Source organism: Chenopodium album, chromosome 27 (assembly GCF_948465745.1).
Source record: "Chenopodium album chromosome 27, dcCheAlbu1.1, whole genome shotgun sequence".
NCBI lineage: Eukaryota > Viridiplantae > Streptophyta > Magnoliopsida > Caryophyllales > Amaranthaceae > Chenopodium > Chenopodium album.
In genome coordinates, this window is record NC_137860.1 from 19,433,452 (window position 1) to 19,449,100 (window position 15,649).

The following is a 15,649-nucleotide window of genomic DNA, read 5'->3' on the forward strand; positions in this document are numbered from 1 at the left end:
GCCGTCATTTCCTTTCCCATGTTTGTCATTTGAGAGGAAAGATTGTTGATGGCATTGAGATGGTCCACCGAATACAACGAAGATTGCTTGAAGAATCTCTTTCCCCATCTTGCCAATCTCTATAGTAAGTCACCACATCCTCTATTATGTCCACAACTTCTTCTTCGGTTTTGTTCATGATTGGACCACCGGCCCCTCCATCAAGGCATGCCTTGCCTTGAGGACTCAAATCACCGTAGAAGATTTGGATCAATTGATATGTTGGAATTCCGTGGTGAGGATACTCTCTTTGGTACTCCTTGAATCTCTCCCATGCCTCATAAAGACTCTCATTTGGCTTTTGCTTGAATCCTTGAATTAAAGCTCTTGCCTCCGCCGTTTTCTTTTGAGGATAGAAACGGGACAAGAAAGCTTTAGTAACATCATCCCAAGTTCTCAATGAATTGGGCTTCACCTCTTTGTCTAGCCATTCCAAAGACCTTCCTAAGAGAGAAAAAGGGAACAACTTAAGGCGGATGAATTCTTGAGACACTCCATTAACCTTGATCGTGTTACAATATTTTTCAAACTCCTTAAGATGGTTCAATGGGCTCTCGTTCTTTGCCCCGCTATATTGTCTCCTCTTTATTAGGGTGATCATCGCCGGCCGAATTTCAAAGTCGTTTGCCGGTGTTGTAGGTGAAGCTATGCCGCTCTCGAACCTATATGAACCGGGTACTCCCAATTCTTTCAAGGCAACTCTTGGTTGTTCTCCCATGACTTGCTCTTGTTCAATCTCTTCTTCGCTTGAGGAACTATAATCCAAGGTCTTGTTTGCTACTCTCCTCCTTGAGAGAGTTCTTTCAATCTCCGGATCAAAGGGAACAAATGAGCGATCTCGAGACCTATGCATACAAAACTTAAAGAAAATATAAGTAGCACTGCTACAAGTGTAGCCTAAAGTGTAAAATGTTTTTGTATTTTGAAAAAGAAATGAAATAGACTCAACAACAACATGCACTCAAAGCACCATTCCCCGGCAACGGCGCCATTTTGATGGGAAGGAGAACGGTAGGTCGTTGGGCTACCACCCCACCCAATCAAACTAAATTTGTAACTTAACAAACCCCTATTTAGCGTAGTGGTAAGTCAAGGTCGAACCCAAAGGAATGGAGGTCGAATGCACAATGTCTAAGTCAAGCTATTTCGAAGTCAAGTAAAAGGGGTTTATGAAGGAAACTAGAGCTAGAGCTAAATGATGCAAGAACTTATATGAAATCAATCTAAAGACACTAGGGCAATGGATCCACATGTAATTGTAATGGAAAATGGTAATTTGGGAGGTCAAACCAACTAAGTCAAGTGATATGAAGGAAGATCATCATGTATCCAAAAGAGCATACTAAGATGGTTCACCTAGAGGTCTAACTAGCGTCAACTACGCTAAACACTACCTAGGGAACGTCACAAAGCACCTCAATCGTGAAATTGCAAGTTACTAATCAATGGTCCGTATCATAGCAAGCTCACAATGCAATCTAGTGCAAATAATCAAAGATGGCCAAACCTCAATTAATCACACACATGCACATGAATTATCAACCAAATTTAATCATATCATCAACTCCATCAATTATCCCCAAATTACTCTAATCCATTATTCAAACATGCTTCACCATTTCCCTAGCTAGGAAACTACTCACTAGCCATAAGAATCAAGATCAAAACTACAACAATCATCAATTTCATCATCAACATAATTGAAATCAAAGATTAAACCAACAATCAATCAAAATCAATCAAAATTCAATCAATACTACAATCAATCATCAATAACATGGAAAACAAATGAAATCAACTAAAATCAAACTTGTATTGAAATCAAGAAGAAGATCCTTACAAAACTTTGATCTAAAGATCAAATACAATGAGGAATTCTTGAGCAATCACCAAAAATCATGAGTTTCTCTCTCTAAAGTTCTTGAGTTTCTCTCTCTAAAATTCTCCCAAAACTAACTATCAAATTCAATCTCCAGAAAAAACTTCTTTCTAAAAATAGGTAGAAATAACTATAAATACAAAGAGGAGGTCGGTATTGACGCCCAAAAATAGACCCTCGTAGGTGCGGGCGCTCGGAGGAGAGAGAATGGTGCGCACGGGACACACCCAGGTTGGTGCGCCCGCACGCACCAGGTGTGCGGCCGCACCCGACCAATGTGCGGCCGCACACTCCCTTGGTGCGCCCGCACCTGGCTGGGTCTTTCCCCCTTCTTCTCTTCGTCCTAGCTCAAGCGGTGCACACATCCTAGATGATGATGATGGAGGAAAAAGTAGGCAGAAACTTTCTTGAATTTCTTGAAAAGTATAAGCCATAAAGAAGGCATATACAAAGCCTTGAAGTTTGCCTCTTGGATCCACCCTAGACTTGAAGCTTCTTGCCCCATTTCTAGGCATGAAAACAATGAAAGCTCATAGAGAGGAAGCTCGGGAATTCTTGGACAATCAATTACCACCTACAAACAAATGATAAAAAGCAAGTAAAAGAGAAAAATAACAAGTAAACTAGAAAAAGCATTAAATAGAGAAACTAACTACAAAAAGCATAAAATATAGAAAACAAGAATAAAACTAAGGAAAACTAAAGAAAAGAGAGATAAAATGAAATAGAAATCATCCAAAAAGGAACCAAATGAATGCCATAAATGTCACTCATCAGTAGCAAAAACTCACTATTGGCATCAAATTGACTGTAGGAAGCAACTACCAAACGTGCCACAAACAAGTTGAATCCGGCTTCATGTTCCCACTAGTTCTAACCAACTACCTTAGCATGCTTTATCCTAGAATCAACCAAGCATACTCTCAAACCGTGCACACCGTTACCATTTAAGAAGAAAAGTATTCAACCATACAAGTCCAAATGTTATTATGTCCAAAGCAAGAACAAAACAAAACACATTGCAAATTTGCCTTGATAGAAACAAAAATCTTTTTGGAGTTTTTCAAAATATAAGAAACATGGAAAAGCATATACAAAGGTGCATAACACATAAGGATCAACATCCCACCAAACATGATAGAATACCCTCCCCCAAGCTTGAATGAGACAATACACTCAAACATAAACCATATAATCCATGGGAGGGGAAAACAAGGAGATCAATCCAACAAACCAACATATGTCCAACAAGTCTCCAACCAATAGAGAAAGAGCAAGGAAAGATATTATCGGATTTGAGGTGGGTGAAAATACCCGCAAATGACCCAATTTTAACCTTTCAAAGCTAATTTCTCAAGAATTGAACCTTGTTTCCATATGCTCGCAAAGATAGGAGTCGACCTTCTTTGATTCTTGATCCAAATAGAAGAACCAAAGTATATCAAGTCATGTACCTAGCAAAAGGCACACAAACATTTCCATGAGAGAAAATCTATTAAAAAAAAGAAAAGGAAAATCTAATCTAACACACGAGTTACTTCTCGAGAAAGGCTTGCTTAAGGTCCAAGCTTGACCGCTCTAGTAAAATAATAATTCAACGCACGCAAGAGCTTGTCAAATGCACTACTACACATTTCATAAGAAAGTAAGTGTGCACATGTCAAAAATAAGGCATGCAACAAGCATAGTGCACACCTATGAGGAGAGAGATGCCAAGAGAAGGAAGAAGAATCAAAAGAAAACTCAACAAAATAAGAAGAAAAAGAAAAAGAAGAAGAGGAAAAAGAAGGCAAACTCTCCTCAAAATATTTTTGGGTGGCAACATCACCCTTTTCCCAAATTGGAGAAAAATGAGCCACATTCAAATCTTCATAGACAAAAGGGTCCCCAATAGGCTTACCAACAAAGGAAGGGAGAAAAATAGGGCAATAGGGGATATGGTTAAACTTTTGAGAGAAAGGGGTATGAGAAATAGGTAAAGGGTTAGCTACTCCCTCAGCACAAGGTCTCACATTGCCAATGAGGGCATGAAAATCAATCATAGAGTCCTCAAAAGAAGAACACTCATGATCACCATCTCCCTCAAACATCCAACTCCCAAGAGGAACCACATAATCTCCTCCACTACCTTCATGAACAATAGCTCCCTCAACTTCCTTAAAGCCTAGAGTCTTAAAACTATGCATGAATGGAGGCAAATTAATTTCAAAATTATCTCTCTCCCATGAAGCATCATCAATGAACTTGCTTAAAAGGATATGGCTATTTCTTATGCACTCAACAAACACATTTGATATAACCTCAAACGAGTCCAAATACTCATGGATAGAAGAGTCACATTCATACACTTGAAACTCATCACAATCAACAAAGGAATAGATGTCTAGACTTAAAATTTCATCAAACTCATTATCACTCTCGACTCTCTCTCCTTCACTCCTATGCTCAACAATAGGATCCTCACACACTCTTGGTTGCTCAAAATTATCATCATCACCCTCAACACACACATTGGATTTGTAACTTTCACACATAAGCATCAAAGATGACAATTGGCTTTCTAGCTCTTCATTTCTCCTTCTTCCCTCCTCAAAACGCTCCTCACTCTTATTCATCATCTCCAATTGATTTCTCAAACAATTAAGGGTCGACTCCTTTTTAGGCCCAAGATCATCACGAAGCTCAATATGCCTAATTTGAGTTTCCAAGGTAGCAATAAGAGATTCAAAAGGGGTAGGAGATTGAGGCTCAACAAGAGAAGAAGAAGTACAACCAAAGGTGGGATCATCATCATACAAACATGAGCATTTTCATCAAATAGGGGGTTGGGGGCATTTTCAAATGTATGAGATTTGTTAGCTTGAGCATGCAACACATTATCATGAACAAAAGAGGAAATAGAATTGAAAGCATTTATTCTAGGTTCAACTATGGGGTCATGTGACACATCATGGTAAATCATGCTAACATTGGAAGAATTAACACATTGCGCATAAAAAATAGAAGCACGCTTACCCTTATTATAGACTTCCCAAGCAAACCAAACAAAAAATTTCCAAGCATGTTCAATAGAAAATGCTCTAAAATTACCATTATGCATTCCTTCAACTATATCCCTAGTTTGCTCATTTAAACCATGATAACAAATCTCACAAGCTTCCCAAAGACTACAACAATTATAGTCAAGAAACTCCTTAAGTCTATTGAAATATTCACAAAAAGGCTATTCACAAAAAGGCTCATCATCATGTTGAGAAAAAGATAAACATGCCATTTTGACAAAGAAAACAAAAACAAATAAAAGAAAAAGTATACAAAAAGACCTAGACTCAAGCAATCAAAAACACTCAAACATAGAAACCGTTCCCCGGAAACGGCGCCATTTTGACGTGGGAAAATTAGGTCGTTGGACTAATCCTCCTAAGCCAAACAAAATTTATAAACACTCAATAAACCTAAATACAAGTATAGAGGTAAGTCAAGAGTCGAACCCAAAGGAATGGTAATGTCTAAGTGCTTCCAATTATGTGCCTAAGCTAGGTAGAAGACGAAGGGTAAAAGAGGACACTATCAACTACTAAGACAAAGAAACCAAACAAATAGAATGCTAGGGATTAGGATTCACTTATAATAGCAATGAACAATGAAAATTGGTTTAGGAAGTTGAGTAAGTCAAGCAATGTGAGGGAGGATCTATTATGCAACCAAAAGAGCACATCAAGCTATTTTCCTAGAGGTCTAACTAGCGTCAACTACGATAAACTCTAGCTAGCAAACATCACAAGACACCTCAATCGTGTAAATGCAAGCCACAAATCAATGGTCCGTGTCAATGTGAACTTACAATGCAATCTAGTGTGAATAACTAGGGTGATCAAGCCTAAATCAAACACACACATGCACAAAATCAATTAACCAATTTAATCACATCATCAACTCCATTAAAATCCCCAATCTATATCAATCCATTACATAATATAAGCTTCACCAAATCCCTAACCAAACAACTACTCTAGAAACATCATCAAATCAACCAAAAACTAAAGAAATCAATAATCAACAATCAAAGAATCAACAATCAAAGAAGAACAATTACTCTATCAAACATCAATCATCAAATATCAAAATCCAATCAAAATCAAACAATCCAAACATGAATACTAAACAAAACAATAAATGAGATAGAGTTTAGAAATGCTCATTTATAATAGATTAGATCTCCAATACAATTGTCACCATTAGATCTTCAATCTCTCAATCACCATTGAAATTCTTCTCTTTCTCTCTCTAAAATCTACTCCTAAAACTAACCCCTAGATCTAGAGAGAGAAGCTCTCAACTAAGCAAAGAATATGATCTAATTCTAATATGAAACTTCCTACAAAAACAAAAGGAAATAACTATATATACAAAGGAGAGGTCGGAAATGTCGCCCAAAAATAGACCCACGCCGGTGCGGTCGCACGTAGGAGAGAGAAAGGCGCGCACGGGAAACACCTAGAAAGGTGTGCCCGCACGCACTTGGTGTGCGGCCGCACTCGACATATGTGCGGCCGCACACTCCCCTTGTGCGCCCGCACCAAAATGGGTAAGTCTCCTCTCTTCTCTTCTTCCTTGCTCATGGGGTGCAAACACCCTAGATGATGGTGATGGAGGACAAGGTAGGCAACAACTTCCTTGGTATTATTGAAGAACATAAGCCATGAAAAGAGCATAACCAAGGTCTTGAAGCTTGCTCCTCGGATCCCCCTTAACTTGAAACTCTTTGCACAAGCATAAGGCATGAAAAGCAATGAAAAACCATGGAGAGGAAGCTCGGGAATTCTTAGACAATCAATCACAACCTACAAACAAAGGAGAAAAAGCAAATAAAAGGGAAAAATAACAAGTAAACTAGAAAATTCACAAAATAGAGAAACTAACTATGAAAAGTACAAAATGAAGAAATTAAGAATAAAACTAAGGAAAACTAGAGAAAAGAGTAATAAAATGAAATGAAATTCATCCAAAAAGAGATCAAATGAGTGCCATAAATGTCACTCATCAATATTTTGATTTTACTTTTAAAAAAGCTATGAATCAACTTCAGAAAGTCAACCCTGCTGCATTGATATGGCTTTCAAAGGTTGGAGACCAGTCCACATGGACTAAAAACAAGTTTAATGAGGCAATCAAGTGTGATGTTAACAAAAGTCATTTTGTTGAAAGCTTTAATGCTACTCTAGGGGTCGATAGAGCAAGACCTATGTTAACTTTGTTACAAGGTAACAATGATAACTTCCATCACATGTTCACCTGCTATTGCTTCAGATCTGACTTATTTATACTGCTATTGTGTTGTTTTAGGTATTAGGAGAACAATCATGGTGAGGTTGTGTAGTAGGAAGCAAAAGGCAGCTAATTGAATGACAATAACATATGTCTTAACAAATTCAAGAGGCTGCAAGAAATGACACAAGAGTATAGGGCATGTAAGGCATATCCTAGTGATGATGGATATGAGATTCAAGATGGTAAGTCCATCCTTACTGTAAGTCTTAATGAAAACAAATGTCTGTGTGGTGTGTGGCAAATTTGTGGAATCCCTTGCAAACATGGGATGAGAGCCATTCTACATGCTAGACTAGACCCTAGGGATTTTGTACATGAATGGTATACTTGCAGAAAGTACAAACAAACTTATGCAACTGGAATCAAGGTCATTCCTGACAATGAGCAATGGCCAGCATCTGACATGCCAAGAATTTCAGCTCCTACCATGAAAAGGGGAGTGGGAAAACCTTGTAGGGAAAGGAGAAGGGAAGATGATGAAGAGAGGAAAGGCAAGAGAAGCAAGACAATTAAGTGCAGCAACTGCCAAGCTTATGGTCACAATGCTGGTACACTAGTAGAATAAACTAAATGGCAAGCGGTTCAAACCCCCTAATGGCAAGCGGTTTTGAACCACATGCTCTTAGGGGGCTTGCCAATAGCCTTTTAAATGGCAAGCGGTTCTGAACCGCTTGCCATTTGTAGAGAAAGGGCAGCGGTTTTGCGCCAAAACCGCTGCCCATTATGCCTATAAAAAATAAAAATAAAATTTTTTTTTGGTTTTTTTCACTTAAATTGATACACAAACAAAATATATGTAAAAATATTAATATTTTTATTAATTTATTGATGTAATATTACAATTTCATTAAAAAAAATATTAAAAAAAAAAATACAAGTAACAAAATTACAAGGCAGTTTCTCAAAAAAAAAAAATTAAAATAAAAAAAATAATACAAGGCTCTTCACCACCCACGAGCACCAGCATCACCATCCACGCGCACCAGATCCCAGCCCACCACCACCACTCACCAGATCCATGCGCACCACCACCATACACCAGACCACCACCGACCACCAGATCCGACCCGTAACCCACCTCACCACCAACCCTCATAAACCCGTAACCCACCTCACCACCCAAAAAAACCAAATCCCAACCCCTTATCCCGTATCACCACCAGCAGCCCCTTTATCCCGTATAACGACCACCACCAAGCACCTTAAACGCACCTTTAGGCTATGAAAACGAAGATTTTGGCTTGAAATTATGGTTTTAAAGGTCAAATTCGACCATGAAAACTCTAGATCTAGAGTTTTCATGGTCGAATTTGACCTAAAAAACTCGAAAACCCTCACGCATGCATGAATTTGCTCGAATTTGCTCGAATTTTCTCAAAATTTGTTCGAAATTGTACTCTAAATTCGCTCGAATTTAATTGGGGGGTTTTGGTCGAATTTCCTCAAATTTAACTTCAGATCAAGAGGAGAGGAGGGTGACAGAGAGTGAGAAAAATAACGAGGAGAGTGAGAAACTGAAAAATGGAGAAATGAGAAAGAGATCGAGTGAAAACTGAGAAAGAGAGGAGAGGAGATGAGTGAAAAACTGATAAAGAGATAATGGAGAGAGAAAAGAGCAGAGAGAACTGGTGAGGAGTGAGAATGGGGAAAAGAGGCGTGAGATAGATTATAATATGGGTAGGGTTTTTTTTTTTAATTGGCAAGCGGTTCGTGGTTGAACCGCTTACCATTATAACAAATGGGAAGCGGTTAAACCCCAAACCGCTTGCCAATACATGTAATGGGAAGCGGTTCGCGCCAAAACCGCTTGCCATTTTGAAAAAGAGTTTTTTTTTAAAAAAAATTGGGTCTTTCGAAGCGGATTTGAAAAACCGCTTGCCAATTGGGGCTTCCCATTTAGTTTTTTCTACTAGTAGTGGTACATGCAAGGGTGGACCTACTGCAAAGGATAGAGCATTGGCAAAAAGCAAGGGGAAGGCTGCAACATCATCATCACAACCTGTTCAGAGGAAGACTAGAGCAAGTACACTTAGGTTTTTATCACAACAATAGTACTTATATATATTGGCCGACTATTTTGCCTTGGGCTATTTAAGCAACTACTTGTAATTTTTTGGGGAATTTAGATGGAAATAGCTACATATTTCAGCAAGTGCTTGTAATTTTTTGCTACATTTCAAACATTTGAAACCTATTTATGTATTATCTAGTTACTTAAGCTTACACTTTTGATGTGTTGTTCAATTTCAAACCAAATTATGTGTTATCCAAACAAAGAACATGAGGAAATACAAAAGAATTTTGCAGCAAAATGAAAACTTCATATATTTGATTTTCAGAATAATAGTAGTAGTACATAAACCATTACAACTTATTTAGGGAAAATTAGGTACTACACCATCTCAATCAACCTAACGATTACATAATTTCAAACCTCCCAAATTACATAAATCTAGGGTTTACATTAATTCCAGCTCCTAATTACTTTAACTAAATTCAGCAAACCAGGGCAATTAGCACCCAAAACAACGCCAAACCAAACGCAATTTTAAGAATCTTCTTGCAAAAATCATCACAAACGCCATTTGCAACCCCTTCGACATTCATCAAGATGTTTTCTTCGACAAAAATAATGACAAATGCTGCACTTGTAATACACCCTATCTAGATTGGACCTTGAATCTGAGAACCTGACATCAAGAAACCCTATCTACAGAAGCGTAGCTTGATTGCTTAAGGTTCTCCCATGGTGAAATCGTGATGAATAGGAGAGAATTTGGGAGAATAGGGAAAAACAGAGGACTCGATGTTTTATAAAAGGGGGTCTGACCCTTTTTCTTTTGATACTTACCATAGTTAATCATATTAACCCTAAAACCATCATTAATGTTATAAGTAGGATTAATTTTATAATTGAGGTCATTTTTGTGATTTTAAAAAAATAAAGGGTCACCATTTCAGTGTTACATAAGTTAAGGGTCGCCATTGAGAAGTTCCCGACTCACTAGTCCACAAGAAAACCCTAAATCTAGCTTCAATTTCTTTCAAAATCTTTTTGGGAAAACACACTGAGCTTTAAGCAACTAGAGATTTATTAGAAGGATTAGACTAACCAGCTCACAAGAAAACCCTAAATCTAGCTTCAATTTCTTTCATAATCTTTTTGGGAAGAACAAAAATCTGACTCTAATAAGTTTGCACCCCAAATAAAACACTCTTAACCAATTATAACCTATCAGCATAAGATAAATGCCTAGCAACCCAACCATTGATCCTTTGTGTAACTCTATCTATAGGGGTTTGCATTGCCTTATTGTGATCTTTTTGGAAGAAAAAGGTACACCTAGAGGAATGAACCAGGAACCATACCCAGGATCTGAAAATGCACTGTCTGAACATGATCAGAGCTCTCCCCAAAATTAGCCTCACTTTTGTCTAAATTAGTAGAGAGGCAGAAGCCTGAGAAAATTTATTGAAAGCCCAAAGAAGCAACTTGACAGAACATTCATTAGCTCTGGCAAACAACAACAGATCATCAGCAAACATAAGATGACTAAGATGAAACTTTTCACATCTAGGATGAAAATTGAAATTAGGGACAAAATCAAGTTCATCATGTAAGAATCTGGAGAGTTATTCCATACCAATAGCAAAAAGAAAGGGATACATGGGATCACCCTGTCTAAGCCCTTTCTTATCAATAAAAGGAGAAGAAGGGATGCCATTAATAAGAATAGAAAAGGAAATTGTAGTATTACTGTTCATAATCCAACCAATGAAAACTCCAGGGAAACCCAACTCAACCAAAACAGTTTCTCAACTCAATAGAATCATAAGCCTTTTTCAAATCAACTTTGATCAAACATCTAGGAGTATATGCTTATGAGATCGTATCCTTTTATCAGCTTCGTAGCTAAGATAATATTGTCACATATATGCTTCCTAGGGATAAACCCAGCCTGAGTTTCATCAACTACTTCCCCTATAATCCTTGCAAGTCTAGTTGTGAGGATCTTTGAAATAGTTTTATACAACACTATACAGAAAGCAATGGGCATGAAATCCTTAGCAAAAGAAGGATTCCGAACTTTAGGAACAAGAGTAATAGTTGTGCAATTCCAAGCTTTACACATTACTCCAGTTCTAATGATCTCTAAAACATCATCATAAATGTCAGATTTAACGATATGCAAGGATTTGTTAAAAAAGTAGGAGTTAAAACCATCCATACTAGGAGCTTTGGTGGCTTTAATTCCCTTAATAGCTTCATCAATCTCAACTGTGGTCACAACAGCAGTAAGCAATTGTTGACCAGAAGCTGACAATTTATTTCCTTTTCTTAAAGTAACAACATCAATCAGTTGTAGGAAGAGAGCTGGCAGCATAACCCATCAAACTTTTATAAAATCCAACAATCTCATGCTCAACTTCATCAGGTTTCTTCTGCAAAATAGTACAAGAAATGTAAATAGAATCAATTCTATTAACACTTTGTCTATCACCCAATTTGATCCGATCAATTCTAGATTTCTTCCTGTAAATATTCTCCTAGACAGATTTCCAATACTTCATTTGTTGAATACAATCATTTTCAGAAATAACTAAAGCAAGATCAAAAGCATCATTTAGTTTGACCTACAGCTCCACCAAGGCTACCTGAGCAGCATCAATTCTAGTGTCCACATTCCTGAAGTACTTAGAGTTTAGGTCAATCACTTTAGCTTTGACAAGCTTCAGCTTATTCTAGACTTTACTCATAGTAGAACCATAACCAAGGCTATCCCAAGCTCCTCTCACAACATCATCTAAATCAACATGAGAAGCAATACAATTGAGGAATCTAAAAGGCCTCACTTTACTAGGGAGAGAAGAAAAAACATCAAAAAGCAAAGGGCTATGATCAGACAAAGAAGGAGCTAAATAAATAGCCTCGACATTCGCATAATGATTAAGCCAGCATTGATTAACCAAGCCTCTTTCAATCCTAGTACAAGTTTTAGGCTCTGAGCGAGCCTTATTTGACCAGGAATGAAAGAAACCTTTGCTCTTAATCTCAAGAAGCTCCTTATCTTCAATAAGTTGCTTAAACTCCCTAACCTCATAACATCAATCCCAACCTATCACCAGTATTCTAGACAGAGTAAAAGTCACCAGCACACAGCAAAGGGATATTAGGGATATTTAATCCTTTAATACCAGCCCAAAGATCCTTCTTGTCATTAATAGAATGGAGCCCATACACAAAGGTGAAAATAATTTCCTTATGAAAGTCCTTAGATTTGATAATACAATGAACATACTGCTCATTAACAACTAGAACGTTAAGAGTGAGCCTATCAATCCTCCAGCCTATCCAAATCCTGCCCTTCTAGGAACATGATTAATTATCAGTCCAAACCCAACCTCTACCAATCTTTTTCAAAATAGTCACCTGATTCATCTTATTTATTTTAGTTTAAAAAAAGAGCAATAACATCTACACTTTGCTTATAAAGCAGCTATCTCACATCAGCCACTTTAATGAGGTCATTAAGACCTCGTATGTTCCATGTGAGGACTATCATGACCCAAGAGGGTGATAACCATCACCCATGTTAGGAAACAATCCAAAAGCGCCATTCAAAGCAAAGTATGAGTTTGAATTAGCAATTTTAGTAGCAACCTGAGCAGAACTATGACTTTTATTTATGTTTCCTCCTTACTATTCTCTAATCATTTGAGTTATGCTGGTGAGCAGTAGGAGCAGGAGTAATAATAGCAGCACCACCATTACTAGAAGTACCAGCAATAGCAAGAACAACTGCAAGGGCAAGAGCAGGAGCAGAAGTAGCAGGGACAGGGGCAGTATGAGTTTTTGGAACCCAAACCTTAACTGGTTCCTTTATAGACTGCTTATTAGCAGCATCTTTCTTAGCTGGTGGTTTAGCGGGGATGTCACAGTTATGGCCAACCAGATTACACTTTTTACAAAAGGGTGGAGTCCATTCAAATATAACTTTTTGTTCAATTAGATCACCTACATGACTCTCAACCCAGATACTAGAAGGAAGAGGTTTGGTAGCATCAACCTCAATGAGAAGCCTAGCAAAGGAGACTCTCATTTGCTTAGATGTGCATTCATCTGCATAAATATGAACCCTAACAACACTACCCAATCTACTAAGAATCTCAACACCCTAGCATTTAAGAGGCAGGTTAGGGAACTTAACCAATAAAGGAACTGTTCTAAGCACTTCATAATGGAAGTTAAACTTCTCAGACCATGATTTAACAATATCAGGTCTACCCATATACATATGAGGTCCAGCATTTTAAATACTATCCTTATTAGTATAATATTGCAAATTAATTAGGAAATAACCATCATCATGCCAATAAATATCAAGTTTAAGAATACTACTCCAATCATCAGAAATGTACCTATGTACACCAGCAATGGTGGGATAATACCCCAAGACTTAGAAAACAATGGGGTTTCTCCAGTTATTGTTGCCCTGCTCCAATTATGCATTTTGAAGTTGAGCTACAGTCTTACTATCCTTGATTACAGGAGCAACAAACGACAGACTAATACCCTTGGCTATAAGTTTCTCCTTAGTAACCTTATTCCATGGATTGCTACTCTAAGGTTGTTTCTCAGGTTGTTCAGGTGGTTGATTAACACCAATACAAGCATTACCCAAAGGAATTAAAGCAGAATCGGACTTAGAAACCAATGGAGCACTACACGGCAAAACCCAAGGTACTGTTGGATTTGCATGCCTTGTGAGAGATCCAAAATTGAGATCATTACCACCAGCCAAAAAACATTTCGGAAGTGTTTCCTATATCAATCCCAGTGGTGGTTCCAGCAAAACTAGGACTAGAATCCATCGGAATAGTATCTGGTACTGTTTCACTGGATTTGTTCAAGTGAGCACTCTATGCATGTAACTTCTCAAGAGCTTTCAAATCTACTCTGGTAATCTTCCCAACTGAATGATGAACCAGATGAGATGGAGGAGTGACCAACTCTTAAAGATCCTCATCTTTTTCTGGAATCGAAGCAGATCCAGAAGAACCACAAACATGCAAATTATCATTCAAAGCAATCAAAGGAGCTATACTAGATTGAGGCAAGTTATTTTGAGGTGTGGGGGTGGATTGTTTCTTCTTTCGACCCATTAAAATCTACAGAAATTTCATGAAATGCCCCTGAGTTATTTTTTTATTCACCATATACCCATGAAAATTTTCAAATTCACCATATGTCCCTGAATTTTAAAAAAATGTCACCAATTGCCCAAATGACTAACGGATGTTAAACTCCATTAGTCATTAGGGTTAAGTACGCCACGTGGCTAGATCTAATTGGTTATTTTTTGAATATTATTTCACTAAATACTATATATATATATATTTCAAAAAAAAAACTAAAATAAAATTTCAAATAAAAAAACACCTTTAACCCCAACCTGCTTTTGCCGGCGAACCCTAAACCCAGCCACCTCCCCACAACCGCCACCCACCAGCTTCCCCACTACACAGTGGCGCCGCCGGTTCCACCAATCTCGCTCGTCGGCAACCCAATCCCCTCCCCCACACTGCTACTGCTGACCAAAGCCAAAAACCACCACCTAAAACATTAAACCCCCAAAATCAAAACCCTAGGTTTCAGTTTTTGGGGTTTTTGATTTTGGTAATCGACGCGGTGTTTCATGGGGTTGGAGATGGCAGGGGGAGGGGGGTTTGGGTTCACCGACACTCTTAGCCAAAAACCACCACCCTTAAACACCAAAACCCCAAAATTGAAACCATAAAAATCAAATCTAGGGTTTTGATTTTGGGTCTGGCGTGGTGGTTCACGGAATGGACACGACTGCGAGGAGGTGCGGCTTGGGTTCGCTGGCATGGGGATAGGAATTCGGACACCGACACGGTGGGGAGGGGATTTCAAGGAAGAGATGAAGGGTCGGTTTGGGGAGTAGGTGGTTTGCGTCGGGTTTGGGGTAGCGGTGGGGTGGGGTGGCAGCGCGGGTTGGTTTGTGTCGGTTTTGGGGTGGCGCTGGGGTTTTGACGGAAACTGGCGGGTTGGTTTGTGTCGGGTTTTGACGGAAACTGGTGGCAGCGTGGGTTGGTTTGTGCCGGCGCTGGGGTTGGTTTGTGTCGGGTTTGGGGTGGCGCCGGCGCGGGTGGTGGCTGGGGCTGGGCGATGGTTGTGGTTATGGTGGGTGAGTTATTTTTTTTAAAAAAATCTTTTTTATGATTCATTAAATAATTATTTTAAAATTTAAATTATATAAATAACAACCAATCACAGGTTGCCATGTGGCAAATTTAGCCTTAATGATTAACGGAGTTAACGTCCGTTAGTCATTTGGGCAATTGGTGACATTTTTTAAAAACTCAGGGACATATGGT

At 38.4% G+C, this 15,649-nt stretch overlaps 1 protein-coding gene and 1 non-coding gene across 2 annotated transcripts; both read left to right on the top strand.

Annotated features, from left to right (window-relative positions):
* The first annotated feature begins 266 nt into the window (after positions 1–266).
* Positions 267–372, top strand: LOC145621709 (small nucleolar RNA R71). The gene has a single exon (XR_014108517.1). It is a non-coding gene; the product is annotated as a small nucleolar RNA R71 (small nucleolar RNA).
* A 6,995-nt stretch (positions 373–7,367) lies between these two features.
* Positions 7,368–7,814, top strand: LOC145619738 (uncharacterized). Its single transcript, XM_081674439.1, has one exon. The coding sequence runs from the start codon at positions 7,368–7,370 to the stop codon at positions 7,812–7,814; it is 447 nt and encodes a 148-aa protein (XP_081530565.1).
* The last annotated feature ends 7,835 nt before the right edge of the window (positions 7,815–15,649 follow it).